This window comes from Phoca vitulina, unplaced genomic scaffold (genome assembly GCF_004348235.1).
Source record: "Phoca vitulina isolate PV1807 unplaced genomic scaffold, GSC_HSeal_1.0 scaffold11, whole genome shotgun sequence".
Taxonomy (NCBI): domain Eukaryota; kingdom Metazoa; phylum Chordata; class Mammalia; order Carnivora; family Phocidae; genus Phoca; species Phoca vitulina.
In genome coordinates, this window is record NW_022589714.1 from 26,960,768 (window position 1) to 26,981,631 (window position 20,864).

Genomic DNA, 20,864 nt, shown 5'->3' on the forward strand with positions numbered 1-20,864 from the left:
TTAGCCTATTACTGTTTAATGGATGCTGACAGAAGACAAAGACTCCTGCATTAGAGAAAAAGAAATGTATTACTTATAAGAAGCAGCAAGAGAGCCGAGACATTGTGTCATTCTGCTTACCATCAAGTTCCTTGGGGGAAACATGACATAGTCCAGATGAATGGTCAAGTAGAATGGGTTTGCACTACAGCAAGGAACACTGAGAAACAATCACTTTTACAGCAAGCAGTAAGCAAGCCTCCTCTATATATCAGGAAAATATTACTTCATCCCTCAAGGTTGCTTGTTAAAAACACAGCTGTGAGAACGGCCTGGGTAAAGAGTGGTCAGGACCATATTTTCTCCATATACCAAGCAAAACATGTAGGATCAGAAGGGGGGGGTTCCAACACTGATATGCATCAGATGGGTAACTCAAACTCCACAAATACAACACCAGAGTCTGGACTGTTAACCACTATTAATAAACCACATTCAAAAACTTTATCATTGTTCCCCTAATTTAAAACTATAATTACTGAGGCCATTGAGGCCTGTCACTAAACATGGCAAACTGAACGTAAGTATTTATTTCCATTACCTCCACAACAAAATGAAAAGTGACAATAATGATATAAAAAGAATATAAACCACCAAGGACAAACAAAATGGTGGAAGAGGGAGTTCAACATGGTTTTGGAAAGTGGATCAAAGTGTGCTAATTGATTGAAAAGAGAAGAGAAAGCCACAACTTAAATCCCTAGAGAAAGAGATACTGAAGAGAGAGCTAATATTATCTCACAGAAAACAATCGTGAATTAGATGAACCATATACAAAAAATGAAGAATGAAAAAAGAGAAAGAAAGAAAGAAGTCACCATAGTGAAGAGTGGGCTCCTGGCTCTCTGATACAAGAATGTCAGCATTAAGACATAAATCACTGTGGAAAGAGATTGGAGGCTTCCTCTGAAATACTAACTTTGGCAAGGGTCATCAACCAATTATTTTTTAAAAAGTAATTGAATAATGCCCAATAGTAAATAAGTATCTCATACACTTCCACGTACACAATATAAACCCCAATCTTCCAGTCCACTTTTTAGTATCTCATTCTTAAACAAAACAAAGGGCCAAGGATCATTAGACACTTAAGAAAAACATTCAAGGGGCCCTGGGTGGCTCAGTCGGTTAAGCATCCCACTTCAGCTCAGGTCATGATCTCAGGGTCCCAGGATCAAGCCCCACGTCAGGCTCCCCACTCAGCAGGGAGTCAGCTTGTCCCTCTCCCTCTGCCCCTCCCCCTGCCTGTGCACACTTGCTCTCTCAAATAAATAAAATCTTTTTTTTTTTTAAAGATTTTATTTATTTATTTGACAGAGAAAGACACAGCGAGAGAGGGAACACAAGCAGGGGAAGTGGGAGAGGGAGAAGCTGGCTTCCCGCCGAACAGGGAGCCCGATGCGGGGCTCGATTCCAGGACCCCGGGATCATGACCTGAGCCAAAGGCAGACGCTTAACGACTGAGCCACCCAGGCGCCCCTAAATAAAATCTTTTAAAAAAATGATCCAACTATATGCTATTAGAGACACCTTAGATTCAAAGACACAAATACAGTTGAAAGTAAAAAGATTGTTTTTTGCATGATATATCTTTTTTCAAACAAAAAAGATCTGAAATGCCTATCATAATATCAGACAAAACAGACTTTAAAACAAAAAAATGTTACTAGAGATAAAGAGGAACATTTCATGATAAAATGGTCAATCCATCAAAAAGATGTAACAATTTTACATATTTATGCACCTAAAACCAGAGCCCCAAAATACATAAAACAAAAAATGGCAGAAGTGAAGACAGAAATAGACAATTCAACAATAGTATCTGAAGACTTCAATATCCCTCTTTTAATAATGAATAGAACAAATAAAAAGATCAACTAGCAAACAGAAGACTTGAAAACACTATTGACCAATAAGATCTAACAAACTATATCTACAAAACACTCTAACCAAAAGCAACAGACACACATTTTTTTTAAAAGATTGTATTTATTTATTTGAAGGAGAGAGATACAGCAAGAGAGGGAACACAAGCCGGGGAGTGGGAGAAGGAGAAGCAGGCTTCCTGCTGAGCAGGGAGCCCGATGTGGGGCTCAATCCCAGGACCCTGGGATCATGACCTGAGCCGAAGGCAGACATTTAATGACTGAGCCACTCAAGCGCCCAATAGACATGCATTCTTAATAAGCTCACATGGAACATTCTTCAGGACAAACCATACACTAGCTCATAAAATAAGACTCAATAATTTTAAAAGGACTGCAGTCATACAAAATATGTTCTCAGACTAAAATGGAATTAAATTAAAAATCAGTAACAGCAACAAGTTTGGAAAATTCAGAAACACATATAAGGTGAGGGCGCCTGGTGGCTCAGTCAGTTAAACATCTGACTTCAGCTCAGGTCATGGTCTCAGAGTCCTGGGATCAAGCCCCACATTAGGCTCCCTGCTCAGTGGGGAGTCTGCTTCTCCCTCTCCCTCTGCCCCTCCACCTGCTTGTGTTTGCACGTGCTCTCTCTCTTTCGCTCTCTCTCAAATAAATAAAATCTTTGAAAAAAAATACATACAAGTTGAACAACACCCAAAATAACCAATAAGTCAAAGAAAAAACAAAGAAAATACTTTGATATTAATGAAAACAAAACACAACGCAGCCAAAACTCACAGAATGCATCTAAAACAGTGTTCAGAGGAGGGTTAATGTAAATGCCTACATTAAAAATGAAAAAAACACCTTGAATCAGTAACCTAAACTTCAACCTTAAGAAACTAGAAGAGCAAACTAAACCCTAAGCAAACAGAAGGAAGGAAATAATAAAGACTGGTAAGTGATAATAATAAATAGCAAAAATTAAAGACACAGGAGTAGAAAAAACAGTAGAGAAAAATTAACAAAACCAAATAGTTATTTGAAAAGATCAACAAAATTGACAAACCTCTAACTCAATGACCAAAAAAAAAAAAAAAAAGACTTAGTAAAATCAGTAATGAAAGAATGAAAGGACATTACCAACCTTATAGAAATAAAAAGGATTTCTGAGGGGCGCCTGGGTGGCTCAGGTCATGATCCCAGAGTCCTGGGATTGAGTCCCACATCAGGCTCTCTGCTCAGCGGGGAGCCTGCTTCTCCCTCTTCTCCCTGCCTGTGCTCTCTCTCGCTATCTCTGTCTCTCTCTTTCAAATAAATAAAATAAATTAAAAATCTTAAAAAAAAAAAAAAAAGAAAAAGGATTTCTGAAACTAATGTAATATTGGATATTAATTATATTTCAATTTTTTTTAAGTAGGCTCCACACCCAGCGTGGAGCCCAATGCAGGGCTTGAACTCACAACCCTGAGATCAAGACCTGAGCTAAGAACAAGAATCGGATGCTTAACTGACTGAGCCACCCAGGTGCCCCTATATTTCAATTTTTTAAAAAAGGATTACAAGGGATACTATGAACAAGTGTACATATCAATTAGATAACTCAGGTGAATGGACAAATTCCTAGAAAACACAAATTACCAAAACTGACTCAAGAAGAGATAGAAAATTTGGATAGATCTATAATAAGAGTGAATCAGTAATTTTAAAACACCCCACAAAGAGATGCCTAAGCCCAGATTCCCTGGTTAAATTCTAACATATATTTAAAGAAAAATTAACACGAATCCTTCACAATCTCTTCCAAAAAAACCAAAAGAACAGGACACACTTCACACTTCCCAACCCCTTCTGAGACCAAGATTACCCTGATACCAAACCTAGACAATGACATCGCAAGAAAACTACAGACTAACATCCCTTATCAATAAACACAAAAATCCTCCAAAAAATTATAGCAAATCATCCAGCAACATATAAAAAGGATCATACAGGGGCACCTAGGTGGCTCAGCATTGAGTCTGCTTGAGATTCTCCCACTCCCTCTGCCCGTCTACCCCGCCGCTGGTGCGTGCACGCTCTCTCTCCAATCAGTCAATCAATCAATCAATCAATCATACAGTATAAGCAAGAGGAATTTATCCCAGGAATATCCCAGCAAGGTTGGGACCAAAAATCAATTAATGTAACACACCATATTCACAAAATAAAGGACAAAATCATACGATCATCTCAACAGGTGCAAAAAAGCACATGACTCGGGGGCGCCTGGGTGGCTCAGTCGTTAAGCGTCTGCCTTTGGCTCAGGTCATGATGCCAGGGTCCTGGGATCGAGCCCCGCGTCAGGCTCCCTGCTCCACGGGGAGCCTGCTTCTCCCTCTCCCACTCCCCGTGCTTATATTCTCTCTCTCGCTGTGTCTCTCTCTCTGTCAAAATAAATAAATAGAATCTTTGAAAAAAAAAAAGCACATGACAAAAATCCAACACCCTTTCATGATGAGAATGCTCAAATAAAATTAGAAGGAAATTTTCTCAATCTGAATAAAAGTCATCTGTAAAAAAACATACCTAATATCATAGGTCAAAGTAAAAGACTGAATGCTTTCTTCCCACTAAAATCAGGAACAAGACAAGGATGTCCACTACTGCCACTTCTATTCAACATTATACTAGAGATTCTAGCTAGGGAAATTAGTCAAAAACAAAGAAATAAAAAGCATCCAGACTGGAAAGTAATGAGTAAGATTCACCTCTATTTGTGAGACATAATCTCCTAAGGAATCCACTAAAACCTCTTAGTACTAAGAGTTCCATTAGGTTGCAGGATACAAGATCAATATACAAAAATCAATTGAACTTCTATAAACTAGCAATAAATATTCCAAAAATGAAATAAAGAAACAATTCCACTTACAGTGACATTAAAGAATAAAATACTAAGGGGGTCCCCTGGGTGGGTCAGTCAGTTAAGCATTTGACTCTTGATCTCATCTCAGGTCTTGATCTCAGGGTCATGAGATCAAGCCCCACCATGGAGCCTACTTAAAAATCAAATTAAATTAAAATTTTTGAAAAATAAAGAATAAGGGACAGCGGGTGGCTCAGTCGTTAAGCGTCTGCCTTCGGCTCAGGTCATGATACCTGGGTCCTGGGATCAAGTCCCGAATAGGGCTCCTTGATCAGCAGGGAGACTGCTTCTCCCTCTGCCTGACACTCCCCCTCCTTGTGGGTGCTTGTGGGTGCCTGCACATGTTCTCGCTCTCTCTCTCTCTCTCTGACAAATAAATAAATAAAATCTTTTAAAAAATTAAAAGTAAAAATAAAGAATAAAATACTTATAGGTATAAATTTAACAAAAGTACTTGATTTTGTTGAAAAAATTAAAGAAAACCTTCAAAAATAAAAATATCCCATGTTCATGAAAAACATTTAGTATTAAGATGGCAAAACTCTCCAAACTGATCTACATGGTTTCTGCAATCTCAGTCTGAATCCCAGTCTGAGTCCCAGCTGACTTATTCGTAGAGCTGATAAGTGAATCCTAAAATTCTTAAGAAAATGCAAGGAACAAAAATAGCCAAAATAATCTTGAAAAAAGAACAAAGTTAAAGGACTCCTACTTCTCAATTTCAAATATACAAAGCTATAGTAGTCAATATTCAAGACCATACAGTACTGCCATAAGAATAAGCATACAGCTCAAAAGAATAAAATTAAGAGTCCAGAAATAAACCAATTCAGTCAACTGACTTTTGACAAGAGTGACAATTTGATGAGGAAAGAATAGCCACTTCAACAAATGACACCTGAAAACCGGACAGCCACATGCGAAAAAATTAAGTTGGACCCCTACTTCATACAATATACAGAAATTAATGCAAAATGGGCCACAAACCCAAATGTAAGAACCAAAATTATAAAACTCTTAGACGGGTGTCTGGGTGGTGCAATTGGTTAAGTGTCCAACTCTTGGTTTCGGCTCAGGTCACAATCTTGGGTCATGAGATTTAGCCAGGCACTGGGCTCCATGTTTTGGGCAGAGTCTGCTTGGGATTCTCTTTCCCTCTCCCTGCCCCTCCCATTTGTGCACACTAGCTCACTCTCTCGCTCTCTAAAATAAATGAATAAATCTTAAAAAAAAAAACTCCTAGAGAAAGCCATAGGAGAAAATCTTCATGACCTTCCTTTAGACAAAACCTTCTTAGATCTGACACCAGAAGTACAAGTGACAAAAGAAAAAAATAAACTAGACTTCACATAAATTAAAAACTTTGTGTTGCAAATGATACCATCAAAATGAAATGACAATCCTAAGAGAGAAAATATTTGTACGTCATATATCTTATTGTATTCAGAATATGTAAATTAACACTCAACAATAAAAAGATGACTCGATTAAAAAAACATACAAAGGATTTGAATAGACATTCCCCCCAAAATATACAAATAACCAGTAAGCACATGAAAAGATGCTCAACATCATTCATCATTAGAGAAATGTAAATCAAAACCCCAGTGACTTACCACTTCACATCCACTAGGATGGCTACATTCAAATACAAGTAACAACAATTGTGGGTGAAAATGTGGAGAAAGGGAAACCATCGTACACCAGTAAGATATAAAATGGTGCAGCCACATTGAAAAAGTTTGGCAGTTCCTCAAAAGTTTAAACACAGAATTACCCTATGACCTAGTAATTCCATTCCCAGATATACACCTAAAAGAAATAAAAAGATATCCACACAAAACTTGTACATAAATATTCACTGCAGCATTATTCCTAATAGCCAAAATGTAGAAACCCAAAGTCCATCAACTGTTGAACAGAGAAATACTATTTGACAATAAAAAAGAATGAAGTACTGATTTTTGCTACAACATGGATGAAACTTTAAAATATCGTGCTAAGTAAAACATTATTCACAACAGCCAACATAGAGAAGCAACCCAAGTGTTCATCCATAGATGAATGAATAAAAAAGATGTGGTGTGTGTGTGTGTGTGTGTGTGTGTATAATGGAATATTACTCAGCCATAAAAAAATGCAATCTTGCCCTTTCCAACAACATGGATGGACCTAGAAGATATAATGCTAAGTGATATAAGTCCATCAGAGAAAGACAAATACCATACGATTTCATTCATATGTGGAATTTAAGAAACAAAACAACAACAAAGAGACAAACCAAAGAACAGATTCACATACAGAGAACAAACTGGTGGTTGCCAGAGGGGAGGTAGGTGGGAGGATGGGTGAAATACATAAAGGGATTAAGAATATATTTATTGTGATAAGCACTGAGAATTGTATAGAATTGTTGAATTGCTATATATTGTATACCTGAAACTAATACAACACTGTATGTTAATTATACTTAATTTTTAAAAAGAATTGCACTAAGTGAAAGAAACCAGTAACAAGACCACAAGTTACATGATTCCATTTATATGAAAATACCAGAATAGGCAAATTCACGGAGACAGAAAGTAGGTTAGTGGCTTCCAAGGGATGAGAGGAAGAAACCAAAAGTGACTACTAATGGGTAGGATAATTCTCAAATTCTTTTCTAGGGTAATGAAATGTTCTAAAATAGTGGTGATGGTTGTACAACTCTGTGATTATACTAAAAACCAATAAATTGTACATTTTATTTTTTTTTCCCTTCCCCTAAGTTGTACATTTTAAAAGGGTAAATTTCAAGATATGTGAATGCTATCTCAATAAAGATATTATAAAATATTATACCTGTGATCTCATATGGAATGTAGAATCTAAAAAAGCCAAATACATAGAAGCAGAGAACAGAATGTTGAATGCCAGGGGCAAGGGGGTGGGGAAAAATGAAACGTTGGTCAAAGAGTCCACACTTCCATTGCCATAATATCATGTGACTATAGTTAATAATACTGTATTCTATAACTGAAAGTTGCTATGAGAGTGAATTTTAAATGTTCTCACCATAACCATGACAAAATTGCAATTATGTGAGGTGAAGGATGTGTTAACTAGTCTTATTGTGGTAAACACTTCACAACATACACATGTATCAAATGATCACCTTGGACACCTTAAGCCTACACAATGCTATACGTCAATTACGACTCAATAGAGCTGGGGGAAAAAGACACACTGTATGATACTATTTATATAAAGTTCAAAATCAGGCAGAATTTATGATATTAGAAGTCAGGTAGTAGCTAATTTTAGGCGGGAGACAGGAGGTAGTGAATAGGAGGAGGCACAAGGTACACAGGTGATAGCACTGTTCCATTTCTTAACTTTGGTAATGATCACTTTGTGATACTTCATAGAGCTATATAGTTATGATCTATGCACTTTTCTGTACATAATTAAATTGTAAAGTTTAAAAAAAAAAACATGGTTTTTGCTTAAAAAAAATTATACTTGACAATACACTGAGACATTTTAAAATAAAAAATAGATCTTTAGGGGCGCCTGGGTGGCTCAGTTGGTTAAGCATCTGCCTTCAGCTCAGATCATGATCCCGGGGTCCAGGGATCAAGCCCCACGTGGGACTCCCTACTCAGCAAGGAGTCTGCTTCTCCTTCTCCCTTTGCCCCGCCCCCTGCTTGTGTTTTCTCTCTCTCTCTCAAATAAATAAAATCTTTAAAAAAAAAAAAAAAAAGAATAAAAAACATCTTCAAGGACACTTCTCTATTTCTATCTATCCATCTATCTATTTATTTATTTATTTATTTATAAGTAGGCTCCATCCCCAGCACCCAGCATGGAACCTAATGCGGGGCTTGAACTCACAACCCTGAGATCAAGACCTGAGGTGAGATCAAGAGCCACCCCCGTGCCCTTCTCTATTCATTCCAACAACAGGAAAAAATAAATTATTTTTAATATAAAAGCATACATTAACTGTAAATGATATTAGCAATAATGGACTTCACTAAGGATCTAAGTTAAAAACAAACAAACAAAAAAAGACAAAAGGGAAAATGCATGGGATTTGGGTCAGATGATCTAGGCTCAACACTTTCCTATGCCCACGTAGATGTTATTTAGAAATCTCATGGGGTGGGAGCCTGAGTGGCTCAGTTGGTTGGGCAACTGCCTTCGGCTCAGGTCATGATCCTGGAGTCCCGGGATCGAGTCCCACATCGGACGCCCTGCTCAGCGGGGAGTCTGCTTCGCCCTCTGACCCTCCCCCCTCTCATGCTCATTCTCTCTCATTCTCTCTCAAATGAATAAATAAAATCTTTAAAAAAAAAAAAAAAGAAATCTCATGGGGCTCTTAGAAAGGAGAGAAACTGCGCAAAGTGCTTCCCTCACACATAATCAACACTAAATGTCTATCAAATGTTTGTTTACTTCCCTTCATGCCATCTCTTTCCACCAACTCAATAACCCACAGTTTCTGTACACCATGAGTATATTTTCCACTTCTCAGAACAATGTCTTTCACTCCAACTTCTACTTTATTTGGTCTCAAGTCACTCATTCTAACACCAAAATGGAGACTCACTCAATCCTACTAACATCTAAGTGCTCCATGACAGAATTTTTCTGCCTTCCCTCCACAGCATAGATCATCCTAAAAAACATAAATCCTATTTCCACCCACAATACTTACACTTGCTAAATATATCCCAGACATTTCTTTTTCATATAGTTACAATACGTAAGTCATTCAGATTTGTCTGCAAAATAATTTTTAAAACTCCTCAGAGATTTTACCAACTGACTTTTAAAATAAAGTCTAAACTATATTTCATTACTGGAAATATATACTACCTAGCACTTCTCTATTTCCTTTAATACATTATTAGCTTTAAATCTTCGGCCTAGAAGATTTTGGTTAAAGATGAACCTGTATAAATTAATTTTGTGCTTTCACAAGTCACATATTTAATAAAGTCACTAAATGTGAGACTTTGGTACTAAGGAGCCCCTTTTCTTCTAGTCATGGAAAAGGAAAGGTTCCTTGTGCAAAGCCAACAGCTATTCTTTCACGCAGGTACTTCAGAAGAAAATGTAAAGAGAAAGAATGCCACACGTTAATACTAGCACTGAAGGCCAACAGGAAGGGAGAATGATGAAAACAATTTGAAGATGGATACAAAACTATACTTACAGCCTCAAAGTGCAAATGGCTATCCTTTAAGAAATTTTGAATTTTGTCCTTGGGTAAAATACTGAATCGAAATCGAAGGAGATCCATTTCTTGTTGAATGAACCAGCGTCTAAGATCCTCACTGAAATGGAGACAGGGAAATGGTAAGCATAAATGAAAAGCCCAATATTATTTTAAAAGTCCACCAATTATTAAATCCAAGAAATCTTTATGAAATAAAATTCAAACATAAGCAAGACGCCAAAAGACAGAAGCTAAAAGCATACAAGTCCTCTATTATAATAAAGAGTACAGATACATAGCACACACAATCTACCAGGGATGTGCTGAACATGGGGAGAGATATTATGAATATAAAATTAAAAGAATTAAATACAGAATACCTTGAGCCTAGCTGATTATCAAATAATATAAAAGAACACAGTTCATTGCATTTAACTGCAAAATAGTCATTTACATTAGAAAATGGGATATTCCTTCAGCCTAAGGTGGTTTCATCAATGCCAAATAAATAGTAAATTTTTTAAAAGTAACTTTATCTCAAAAAAAAAGTAACTTTATCTCTGAATAGATTATGATCAGAGAAACTCTGAAAGTAAACTTTGCTTACAGCTTTATAATTTATAATTTCACAAAATTTAATATGTGCAAGTATACCTCAATTTTTTAAAAGCCAACATATAAATATATTAATTCATAAAATATATAATGGGCATTATTGTTGTCACAAAATAATTTTACTACTGCATGTATATATGATTTAGTTTTTTTTTCCAAAGTGACTTTCACAGATTGTCAGCAATTCATTTACTGCATAAATTACATAAAATGCACATGCTTTTTTACAAAAGAAAAACTCCAGGACCAAACACGGTGAATAATTTCTCAGTTATAATCTTGTGATAGAAAACAATTTCAAGATTCTCATATGCTAAGCCTATTAACAGAAAGAAACAGGAAAAAAAAAAACTTACAATAAGTACGCTATTTAGCCAAAATTAATGCAGGGAAAAAAAAGTTAAAAAAAAAAAAAAAAAGCAACTAACTCCTTCTCCCTCTGGGTGGCACTATATTATAACAAACGAACTAGCAAAGGAAAAGATCTTATCTAATGGGCACTAGCCCATAGATCTCAACTTCTAAAAATCTGTACCAAATACAAGTATATGTTTGAGTCATTATTTCTTATAAATAGTGCCACTATTTTTTTCTGGGAAAACAGTAGCAAAAGTCCTTCTTCTTCCTGAAATCCCCTCCAATTTCAAATCCCAAATGAAGAGCCTGTCCCATGAAGCTAACAAGTGTTTCAACAGGCAAATTTTAGAAAAGAATTTTTTCAATATTTTTAGTAAACTGGCTTCAAACAATTCGCTACAGCAGTGTTCAACTCATCAATCGCCAGTTTCTGATGTTATTCTGAGTTTTTCAATGTTGAGTACAATACACGTCAGCTTCCCCGTACCAATTTATAACCCAAGATACCAGATTCAACTATGAAAGCATAAATGTATACTCACGACTGGCAATAAGCAAGGCGTAAAATAAAGTGGGAAATATGATCTTTTCTTCGGGGTTCATACTCATTCTCTAAGTTTTCCTAAAAATAATGGCACATGAGTAAGATAAATGCATTGGAATGGTAAGAAGTATAAAGAATTACAGAGTCATCATAAGCCAATGGTAAAGTTAAAGTTTCAAATACAAATTTCATAATTTGCTTTCCAAGATAATTATCATTTTATGTAAGATAGCAATCAAATGAAATGAGAACTGAACTGATATCAACAAAACCTCCTGGGTTTGGACTCCACTCTCTCTTCCTATCAAATCCTCTCCTAACTTCCTTTCTTACCCAGCCCATACCCAGGGCTCTCACCTCTTCAACCACCTCTTCCATCAACCCTCAACTGCTTTCATTTAACCATTTGATAAAACCTAGATTTTAAATAGATCTACAGCTACACTCTACAGTCCTATTCCCAAAACACTGAGAACCTCTGAGGAAAAAAATACACAATTACTGAGAATTTGGAATATTAAAACTTCACAACCTCTAACACGAACTGGACCTTTATAAGCACCAAGGAATCCTTATTCAAGTCCAACACAGTTAAGAGGGAACAAGTCCTGAGCACGTATGAGCTACCAGGCACTGTTATAAGCATTTTTAATCTTATTAACCCATTTAATCCTTTAAAAAATCTCTATGAAGTAAGCACTACCAAATCCCTATTTTAAAGATGAGGAAACTGAGGCACGGGGATGTAATATAATTTTTCCAGGGTCACAATGCTTATGACAATAGAACAGGGATTTGAGACATACTCATCTTTCCTCACTCTTAGAAATGCTGTTTCAGTCTTTACTAGTTGACCCAAGCTCCCTACCACACCACTCCCCTTCTCTCCCAACAGGTAACTTCACCTACTTTACAGAAATTAAAGGCCACGGGCCAACTCCTTCAGCTCCAAGCTTCTGCATCCACACTGTACTACTTTCCCTTCCAACTCTGTGGACAAAAGATCTCTCCCTCCTCCTATATAAGCTAATCCCTAAACCTAAGCCATGCAACCCATCTACTCTTTTGTCCTAAGGATCTTGATTTATCAAATGCTCTCTCAAACTCCCCTCTTCTTTCTCTTCCAGATTTCTTTGCTCAGCTTATAAGCATGTTCAAGTATCTCCTGTCGTGTAGGTCTTCTCTTTTCCCTATAAATTCTTTATTCAGACCTATTTCTCCCGTCTTTTCAGCTAGCCATCTTAAGAGTACATATCCCATACCCACCTCCCTCCTCCAAACACTGCCATCATTGGCTTCTGCCTCTATCTACAAGGCCCCACAGAGCTGATAAATCCAAACGGATTTTGTACAATTCATCTTACATGATCCTAACTTTCTGAAATTATGTAGTTAAGAGTACCACCATGGAGACAAAATGTCCAGATTTGAATCTTGGCTCCACCATTTACCAAATTATAAGCTGGGCCAGTTAGGTAGCTTATCAATAACTCCATTCCCTTATCTATAAAATAGGGGTGACAACAGTACCTGCCTCATAAGACTGTTAACTGGATTACATGGGTTAATATATGTAATGTCCTTAGAACAATCTCTGGGATACAGTAAATAAGCATAATATGAATGCTCGCTGTTGTTACTGCTATGGTATCAGTATTTATACCATGATCATTATTATATCAACTCCAGCCTTCCTTGGCTACCATGCCACTATTATCCCCGATGATCTCCTACCTCTCAGGCAACTCCTTCTCAATCTCCTTCCCAGACTCCCCCAATTCTACTTCACTTTAAATATTGGTATTCTTCACATCCTGTCCGCCATAATCTTCTCACTCAAATATTTTCCTCCTCCTGATGATAGCAACCTTCCTCTTAAATCCATACCTCCACTCCAGATGTCTCCGAAGTCCAACCTGAATGCATAACCAGCTATCCACTAGGCATTTCCATGAGCACCTCAAATTCATGTCTAGAACTCAACATCTTCCTTCTAAGACTTGCTTCTCCTCCTGTATATCACCTCTCAAAATACTATCACCATCCACTTAGTTGTCCTAACCAGAAACCCGGGTGTCATTCCTAACTCTCCCTGCAATTAGTCACTAAAATCTTTTCATTCGACCTTCATAGTATCTTCTAATATCAGTCCTCTTCTCCCCATTCAATTCAGTCTCATCATTTCCAGGCGAACTGGTTTTCCTCCTACCAGACAAGGCCCACTCAATCTGCTGTTGGCAGTCATCTCCCCAAAATAAAAATCTGATCACATCTATCAGATTCGGTTCCAGCACTACCTGGAACTGGGACGCCTTCCCAAACCTCCCCGGTGTGAGCTGGGTAATTATAGGTGCTCTTGGAGTTCCTGGAGCACGCATTTAACAGCACCCTTCATGCTGTGGTGCACAGGGTACATCCGGTAATGTCTGGAGATATCTACTGGGCAGAAGTCAGAAATGCTAATGAGCATCGTACAGTGCACAGAACACTCCCTGCACCAAGGAATTATCAGGCCCAAATGTCAATAGTCCCGAGGTTGAGAAACCCTGCTATATTATAATCATCTGACTACATGTCAATCACCCCTAATGGACTGCAGATATCCCTTCAGGCAGAGTCTATGCTATATAAGTCTTTTTTAAAGCCCTGTGCCTAATGTGAGATCTTTTCCACAACCAAGACTCACTATATAAATATATACAAACTGAAGAACATTTCTCTCCCACTTTTACTTACTCTGAAGGAAAACTTGAGCTTTCTTATCTCATTCTCCAACTTACTCTGGTATGGCTCAGTTCCTTTCACATAGCTCACACCAAGATTTTCAACTGCTTTTAGCACTAGAAAATATTTTTAGAACAGAAGAAAAAAATGTATGATTGCAAGATAATTTTTAAAAACTAAGTCCTAAGACAAAGTCTATGAATAGCAATCCCATAATTACTTGTTTTTAAAACATGACAAGTTGTAATGGCTTTATTTTCTGCAAGTACGTTATACAAATTACGTAAATTTATGGGAAAATAATCTCCATCCATGTGCAGAAAATATACATGTCCCATAACATAATCTAATACCAGGGATTCTCAAACAGAGGGAGAGGGATGGGGGATCATTACTGTGTACTGAGCCACCACCGTTGAGGAATTCAAGTGTTGTTATTAAAAAAAAAAATTAAGCACCCCTGTTTGCATCCCTCATGTGGAGCTGTCAGTTTGCTTCATTTACTCAGCAGAGACTCATCAGAAAAAATAGCCCTTCCTTTACTGATGAAGTAGAGAAGACCCAACAGTGAAGAAGCAAAACCCTTCAATGATCCAAATGAACTGTCCTGAATAGATGCACATAACTGTTCAAAGGTTCCCAAAGCACCTTGTCAATCCTTGCTCAGATGAATTCTACTTCCATCATTATGAAAAGCATTTTTATAAGAATGAAAAACTTCTAAAATGAATCCTGAACATAAACCCATGCCCCACAGGCACCTCATTACGGTATCCCAAACTAAACTAATTCTCTTCCCCTCCGTCCTGCCCCTCTTCCTGCCATCCCCATCTCCACTAGCACAGTTTCTAACCACCAGATCATCCAAAATGGAATTTCAGCCATTCTCACCTGCCCCCTCACTCCTCATATCCAAACAATCACCAAATCCTGTCAGGAATACCTCCTCAGTAAATGGCTCCCTTCCTATCCCTGACACTGTTACTGCCTTAGTTCAGGCCTTCACCATCTCACTCCTTAAGTGCCAAACCCAAGGGGCACTTTTCAATCATCATCTTAATCTCTATGAAGTATCTGACACTGCTAAGCTTCCTAAAACCCTTTTCTCCCTTGTCTTCACTCTTCACTCAACAAGCACTGAGTGCTCCCTGTCTGTATTAGCTGTTGTCACTCTGCTCTTCTATTTTTTTTTTTAAGATTATTTATTTATTTGACAAAGAGAGAGCACTAGCAGGTGGAATAGCAGGCAGAGGGAGAGGGAGAAGCAGGCTCCCCGCTGAGCAAGGAGCCTGAAGCGGGGCTTGATCCCAGGACTCTGGGATCATGTCCCGAGCCGAAGGCAGTTGCCCAACCAACTGAACCACCCAGATGCCCTGTCACTCTGCTCTTCTAAAAGTGACTAACAGTATCCTACCTTACCTTCTGATTTTCCCACAAGGATATCCTGGACCATAAACTCAGAAGACACTGTTATTACTTGTTTCAGTTCATGCCCAGCTTATTTCTTTCTTTCACTAACACACAGAGGATAAGCAGGCCCACAGTACAACTGCCACATCCTTCTTATACCCCGATATTACACCATTAGCTTGGCACAAAATGCCCTTGGTTATCCATTCTTCTCCACCTAACCTAAACTTGTCACTGTTCCCTCAAATATAACATTCTCACTCGTGCCTCCAAGTCTCTGTACAGTCCATTATCTCAGCTTGAAAAAAGCTTTTACTTTTCTTTTGAGAAACTTCTATTCATCCTTTGAGGTCCAGATTACATTTCAACTTCTCTAAGCAGTCTTACTTAATCAGCCTAAGTCACTCCCACCTGTTTCAAGAGCACCACTATTTACCTCTAATAAGACACTTAAAATACTAAATTATGATTATTATTTTGGATGTGTGTATCTATGTACTAGAATACAACTTCAACGAATATGAGAATTACACTATTCATCTGAAAATCCCCACCCAACCTAGAATATAGTGGCACTCAATATACACTATACAGTAAATAAAATAGCAAGCCCTCAATAAATATTTCTTGAATGAATTGAATGAAGGAAATAAATTACTCTCATTCATTCCCCCAAATTTTAAGTGAAGTTCTCAAGAACATACAAACTCTAATTCAAGTATCACTCACATTTAACTCTATCGATAGCCAAGTTTTCAAACTCGATCAAAGATATGCTTTCAGAAGGTGGCTCCAAGTAAAACTGAAGGCTATGAGGGTAGCAAACATTCTTCTGGTCACCTGTCAACCTCAGTTTTTTCCGCTTTCCTCCAGAAAACTGCATCTCGTTACCTTGGAAGGAAACATAAAATGGTTAAAATAATGGCAAATGGAGTTGAAAACAACAAACAACAAATGCAAAAAATAACTTCATATACACAGAAAAAAACTGAAAGGCATTCATAAAATGTTAACAGTGGTTATTCCTGGGTAACATGTCTTTTTGTATTTTCCAGATTTTCTTTTTTTTTTTTTTTTTTTTTTTTTTAAAGATTTTTTATTTATTTATTTGACAGAGAGAAACACAGCGAGAGAGGGAACACAAGCAGGGGGAGTGGGAGAGGGAGAAGCAGGCTTCCTGCAGAGCAGGGAGCCCGATGCGGGGCTCGATCCCAGGACCCTGGGATCATGACCTGAGCCGAAGGCAGACGCTTAACGACTGAGCCACCCAGGCGCCCCGTATTTTCCAGATTTTCTACAACACACCTGTAACAATTCTGTAATGCGAGTGAGGGCCCTGTGTGCAAGGTGAAATGCAGGTGGTGGTCGTAACCTCCGGCAACATCAAAACCAAGCTATTTTGCCTGTGTGCCACCGCCCTTGCACCTCTGCAGTCCCAAGAGTTAAGATGAGATTTTATACGGGTTGCAATCGTGAATTTGGAGGAAAGCACGGTAGGTTCTGGTTTCCAGAGAAGAGACTTAATGGACCAGGTCCAGTTACTCACTTCCTATCTCATGACCCTGGGAAACAGTACAGGTCTTCCTAATCCAGTCTTTCCGAACTCCCTGTAGGAAGCATCCACAAGCTCCTTATAAAAATTACCCCCCTCGATCCTACCCGAGCCCTTCGGCGAAGCTTCTCTCTCCTCAACTCGCTGGCACCTGCGTCTCTGCCCCAACCAACCAATACCCAATACCCCCACCCCACCATGTTATCCTTCGGCTTTCACCGCTGGCAAAGTGCTCTCCCTTCTTTCCCCACTTGCAAGCCTCAACACCAAGATTACTGTCCATCCTAAAGCCGCAGGAGACCCTCTTACCTGCAACCACACAAAACACGAAAAACACAAACCAACAGACGCTGTTCTCAGATGGCGGGAGAGTTCATATGGGATCGGAAACGGAAGTAACGGGACCACAAAGCCCGCCCCCGACCGTCCCGCCCACCCAGCGCGCGCGCGCCCTGCGCATGCTCCGTGCGGCGCTCCTGGGTTCCTAGGACGTTTAATCCATTTAGCCAGCTTAAAATTGTTTAAATACGATCGTTTGCGTTTCCAAATTATACGCTGCCCCTCCTGCATGTACCGCCGGTAGCTTTTGATGATTGAAACTGGGGTACCGGAAGGCTAGCGGCAGAAATTTCCGCGCTCCCAAGGGTATGGAGCTTTAACCCACAGGGCTAGACTGATCACTCGAGCTAGTGGAGGAATAGGCGTTTACTGAGCTCGTTTTGCACCCGGCTCACTATTAGGGGCTCTGTTTTTTCTTGTTTAATCTTTCAGCGACCCTATAAGGTAGGTTGTATTACCCCCATTTTAACAGATGAGAAAGTAGAAGCTAAAAGATGAACGTTAGTTTGCCCATCTATGCACAGTACGTTTTGTTTTTTCCTATGGGACGGCAAGCCCAGTAAAGACAGATTCTACCTTCAGTTCCTCCCCGCCCGCGCCCCGCAAAATAACTGGAACTAGAATGCATGAATGCACACACGCAGAAATCGCTCCGGGGGCTACAGAAATTAGAGGAGATGAGGCTCAGAGGGAAGAAGTAGCGGTCCATCAGAAGCAGTGGGTCAAAGCCACACCAACTCTCCCAACTGAGAGCTCTAGGGTTTTCAAGAGCGAAATAAGCTTCACTTGTGGCCTCTAGGAGGCGTGCCTCACTAAAGTGGCTGAGGAAAGATCTAGTAAAGATAATCGTTGCAGGTGAAGAGCAATTTGAAATGAAATGTTCAAATTTTTAGAAATGCAAAATATATCGAAACTATACCAAACTTCAAAGCACCTACCCGTCGTGGACCAAACTGCCTAGCACTGACTTTGTATCAGAACGTATTCTAAGTGATTTCCATATCAATTCATTTTATTCTCATAACTATGAGATAGGTTATATTATAAGATAAGGAAGCCATAGAACAGAGAAAGAAGTTAAGTTACTTCAAAGATCACCTAAGTGACAGGGCCAGGTTCAAGGTGAGAGAGACTGTCTCCAAGCACCATAGTGCTAACCAGCATACAGCACTAATTCCACGGTATGACAGCAGTGCCTCACTTTAATTCTTTCCTCTCTGTATCAGGCAACATAATTAACATAACCTGGTACAAAGAAGACACCTGAAAGCATGAAAACTGCCTGAAAAAACCTGAAGCACAGATGATAACATTTACATGAATACTCTGGATAGGGAACGAATGTAAATAAATTACAAAGAACTCTAAAGATTTGACTATAAAAATGTAAAATTGGGCATCTAAAAAAAAAAAATCACAAAATGTTCTGCAGTGATCAAACTAGGGGAAAGGTTTACCATAACTAACACCATCAAAGTGTAAAGAGCTTTTGTAAGTTAATTAGAAAAAAATCCTGATACAAATTGAAAAATGGGAAAAGAACAGCAACAAATAAGCAATGATAAAATGTGAAAAAAAAAAAAAAACGTTTATCACTGGCAGCAAAGAAATTTTCCTCAACAAAATTGGCAAAGATTTTACAATGAAAATACTCGGTGCTGCGCAAAGTCCAGTACGATGAGCTCACATAGGAATTGATTGTGGTGCTACAAGTCTGGAGTACAATATAATAATGTGTATTGTGAGCCCTAAAAGAATTCATACAGTTTGACATAATAATTTCACGTATATGAATCTGTTCAGAAATGGACACAAAAATTCATGCTCAAGGAACTTCATTACAGCACTGTAAGAGTGAAAACCCAGAAAAAAGAATAGTAAATGATAGTATTGTCATATCATGGGACATTACACAGCCATTCAAAATACATGTTTTTGAAGAATATTGACTTGGGAAAATGCTCAGGATACTATTAACAGCAGAATACATAAAACCACATATGCCATATGAGCCCAATTTTGTAAAAACGTTACCTAATTGACAACAGTCATTTTTAAATTACTTTTCCTAGTAAATAAAATTTTAGAAATTTTGGAAAATGTTAAAAAGAAAATTCACCTATATGCTGCTATCTGCTTATACTGTCACCCAGGGACAGACACTGTTAACATTTTGTTGTAAGCAATAAAACTTCATGGTTGGTGAGAATGAATGAATGAAAGATGCATTTGACATACCAATACATTTTTCTGCAATGCTTCTGACTTCCACAAGGAGGTTGCCCTCTGCAACTCCTCCTCCCTCCACTTGTGCACCAATCCCCAACCTCCCCTCCTCTTAAAATCTGGGCAGATGGTACCCATTGCGATTAAAATTTGAGGTGCAAGACAGCCACTCTGAACTATAGTTTTTATTTGACTTTTCTTAGCTTTGTCCTCAGTCAAATCTTAAATTAGCCCACCTTTAACTTAAATGTCAATACCTCTTTCTCTACAGTGGTTGATATCTTTTGAATAGTTCTTTGGACTAAAAAAAAAGTCTACTACAAACATAATAATGCTTTACATTACTGGCAACTAAGCCACTGGCCGTGAGGTAGACTATAGGGGTATTTTATGGTATTTTTAAAGTTCTGTTTTAATCATTCAAAAACATCTGAAGACTTTCCACAGCATGGCCCCAAGATCTAATGACTTTATTGCCTACCACTGCCCTCCAGACTATGCTCTGAAATACCAACTCTTTCCCTCTTAAAAGAGTTGCACTTCCCTAACTTGTGTCTCTCTTTGTGGTGATGCCTCTACTTCAAAAGCCCTAACCACCACTCCTGTAAGAATTTTATCTATCCTTCAGGTAGTCAACTGCTGCCTTCCTCCATCCTATTGAGCCTTTGCTTACGCCACCTTGGCTGCTCCTCATTTAAACCGCCATGTTCTTTGTAATTCCATATAGTATCATTCTTTTACTAGTTATGTCCCTATACTACAGAGGTTCTTAATCTTTTGAGAACATGAACCACTGGATGATTTGATGAACACACTCCTCAGAATACCCTCCTTTGGTCATTACCTCACCATGAAGAGTACTTTCCGTATTGAGAGGCAATTATAATACACATCTACACATCACAGTACCAATAATGCACAACAATGTTATACATTTCAGTAACTATATTCGGTAAATCACTGCAAGCTCTTTCATGTATTTATTTCATCAAAAGAAAATGGATTAACACAATGCTCAGCCCTGGCAACCAAGATGCACATAAATTATAGACCTCAACCTCACAATCCGGGGGAGGAAA

General features: G+C 38.3%; 1 protein-coding gene and 1 pseudogene across 2 annotated transcripts in view; both read right to left on the bottom strand.

The window, feature by feature from the left end:
* Nucleotides 1-9,382, bottom strand: part of LOC116635732 — a 34,625-nt pseudogene extending 25,243 nt beyond the window's left edge.
* PRIM2 (DNA primase subunit 2) overlaps nucleotides 1-20,864 on the bottom strand; it is a 365,514-nt gene that overhangs the window by 309,410 nt on the left and 35,240 nt on the right. The window contains exons 1-5 of one of the 2 annotated variants that reach the window (XM_032409574.1): nucleotides 17,530-17,611; nucleotides 16,398-16,559; nucleotides 14,271-14,374; nucleotides 11,533-11,612; nucleotides 10,016-10,136 (exon numbers count right to left, since the gene is read on the bottom strand). In XM_032409574.1, coding sequence (XP_032265465.1) covers nucleotides 10,016-10,136; nucleotides 11,533-11,612; nucleotides 14,271-14,374; nucleotides 16,398-16,551 — 459 coding nt within the window. In that variant the 5' untranslated portion in view covers nucleotides 16,552-16,559; nucleotides 17,530-17,611. Of the gene's footprint in view, nucleotides 1-10,015; nucleotides 10,137-11,532; nucleotides 11,613-14,270; nucleotides 14,375-16,397; nucleotides 16,560-17,529; nucleotides 17,612-20,864 lie in introns of those variants that run through there. The other variant, XM_032409573.1, reaches the window with a different exon arrangement.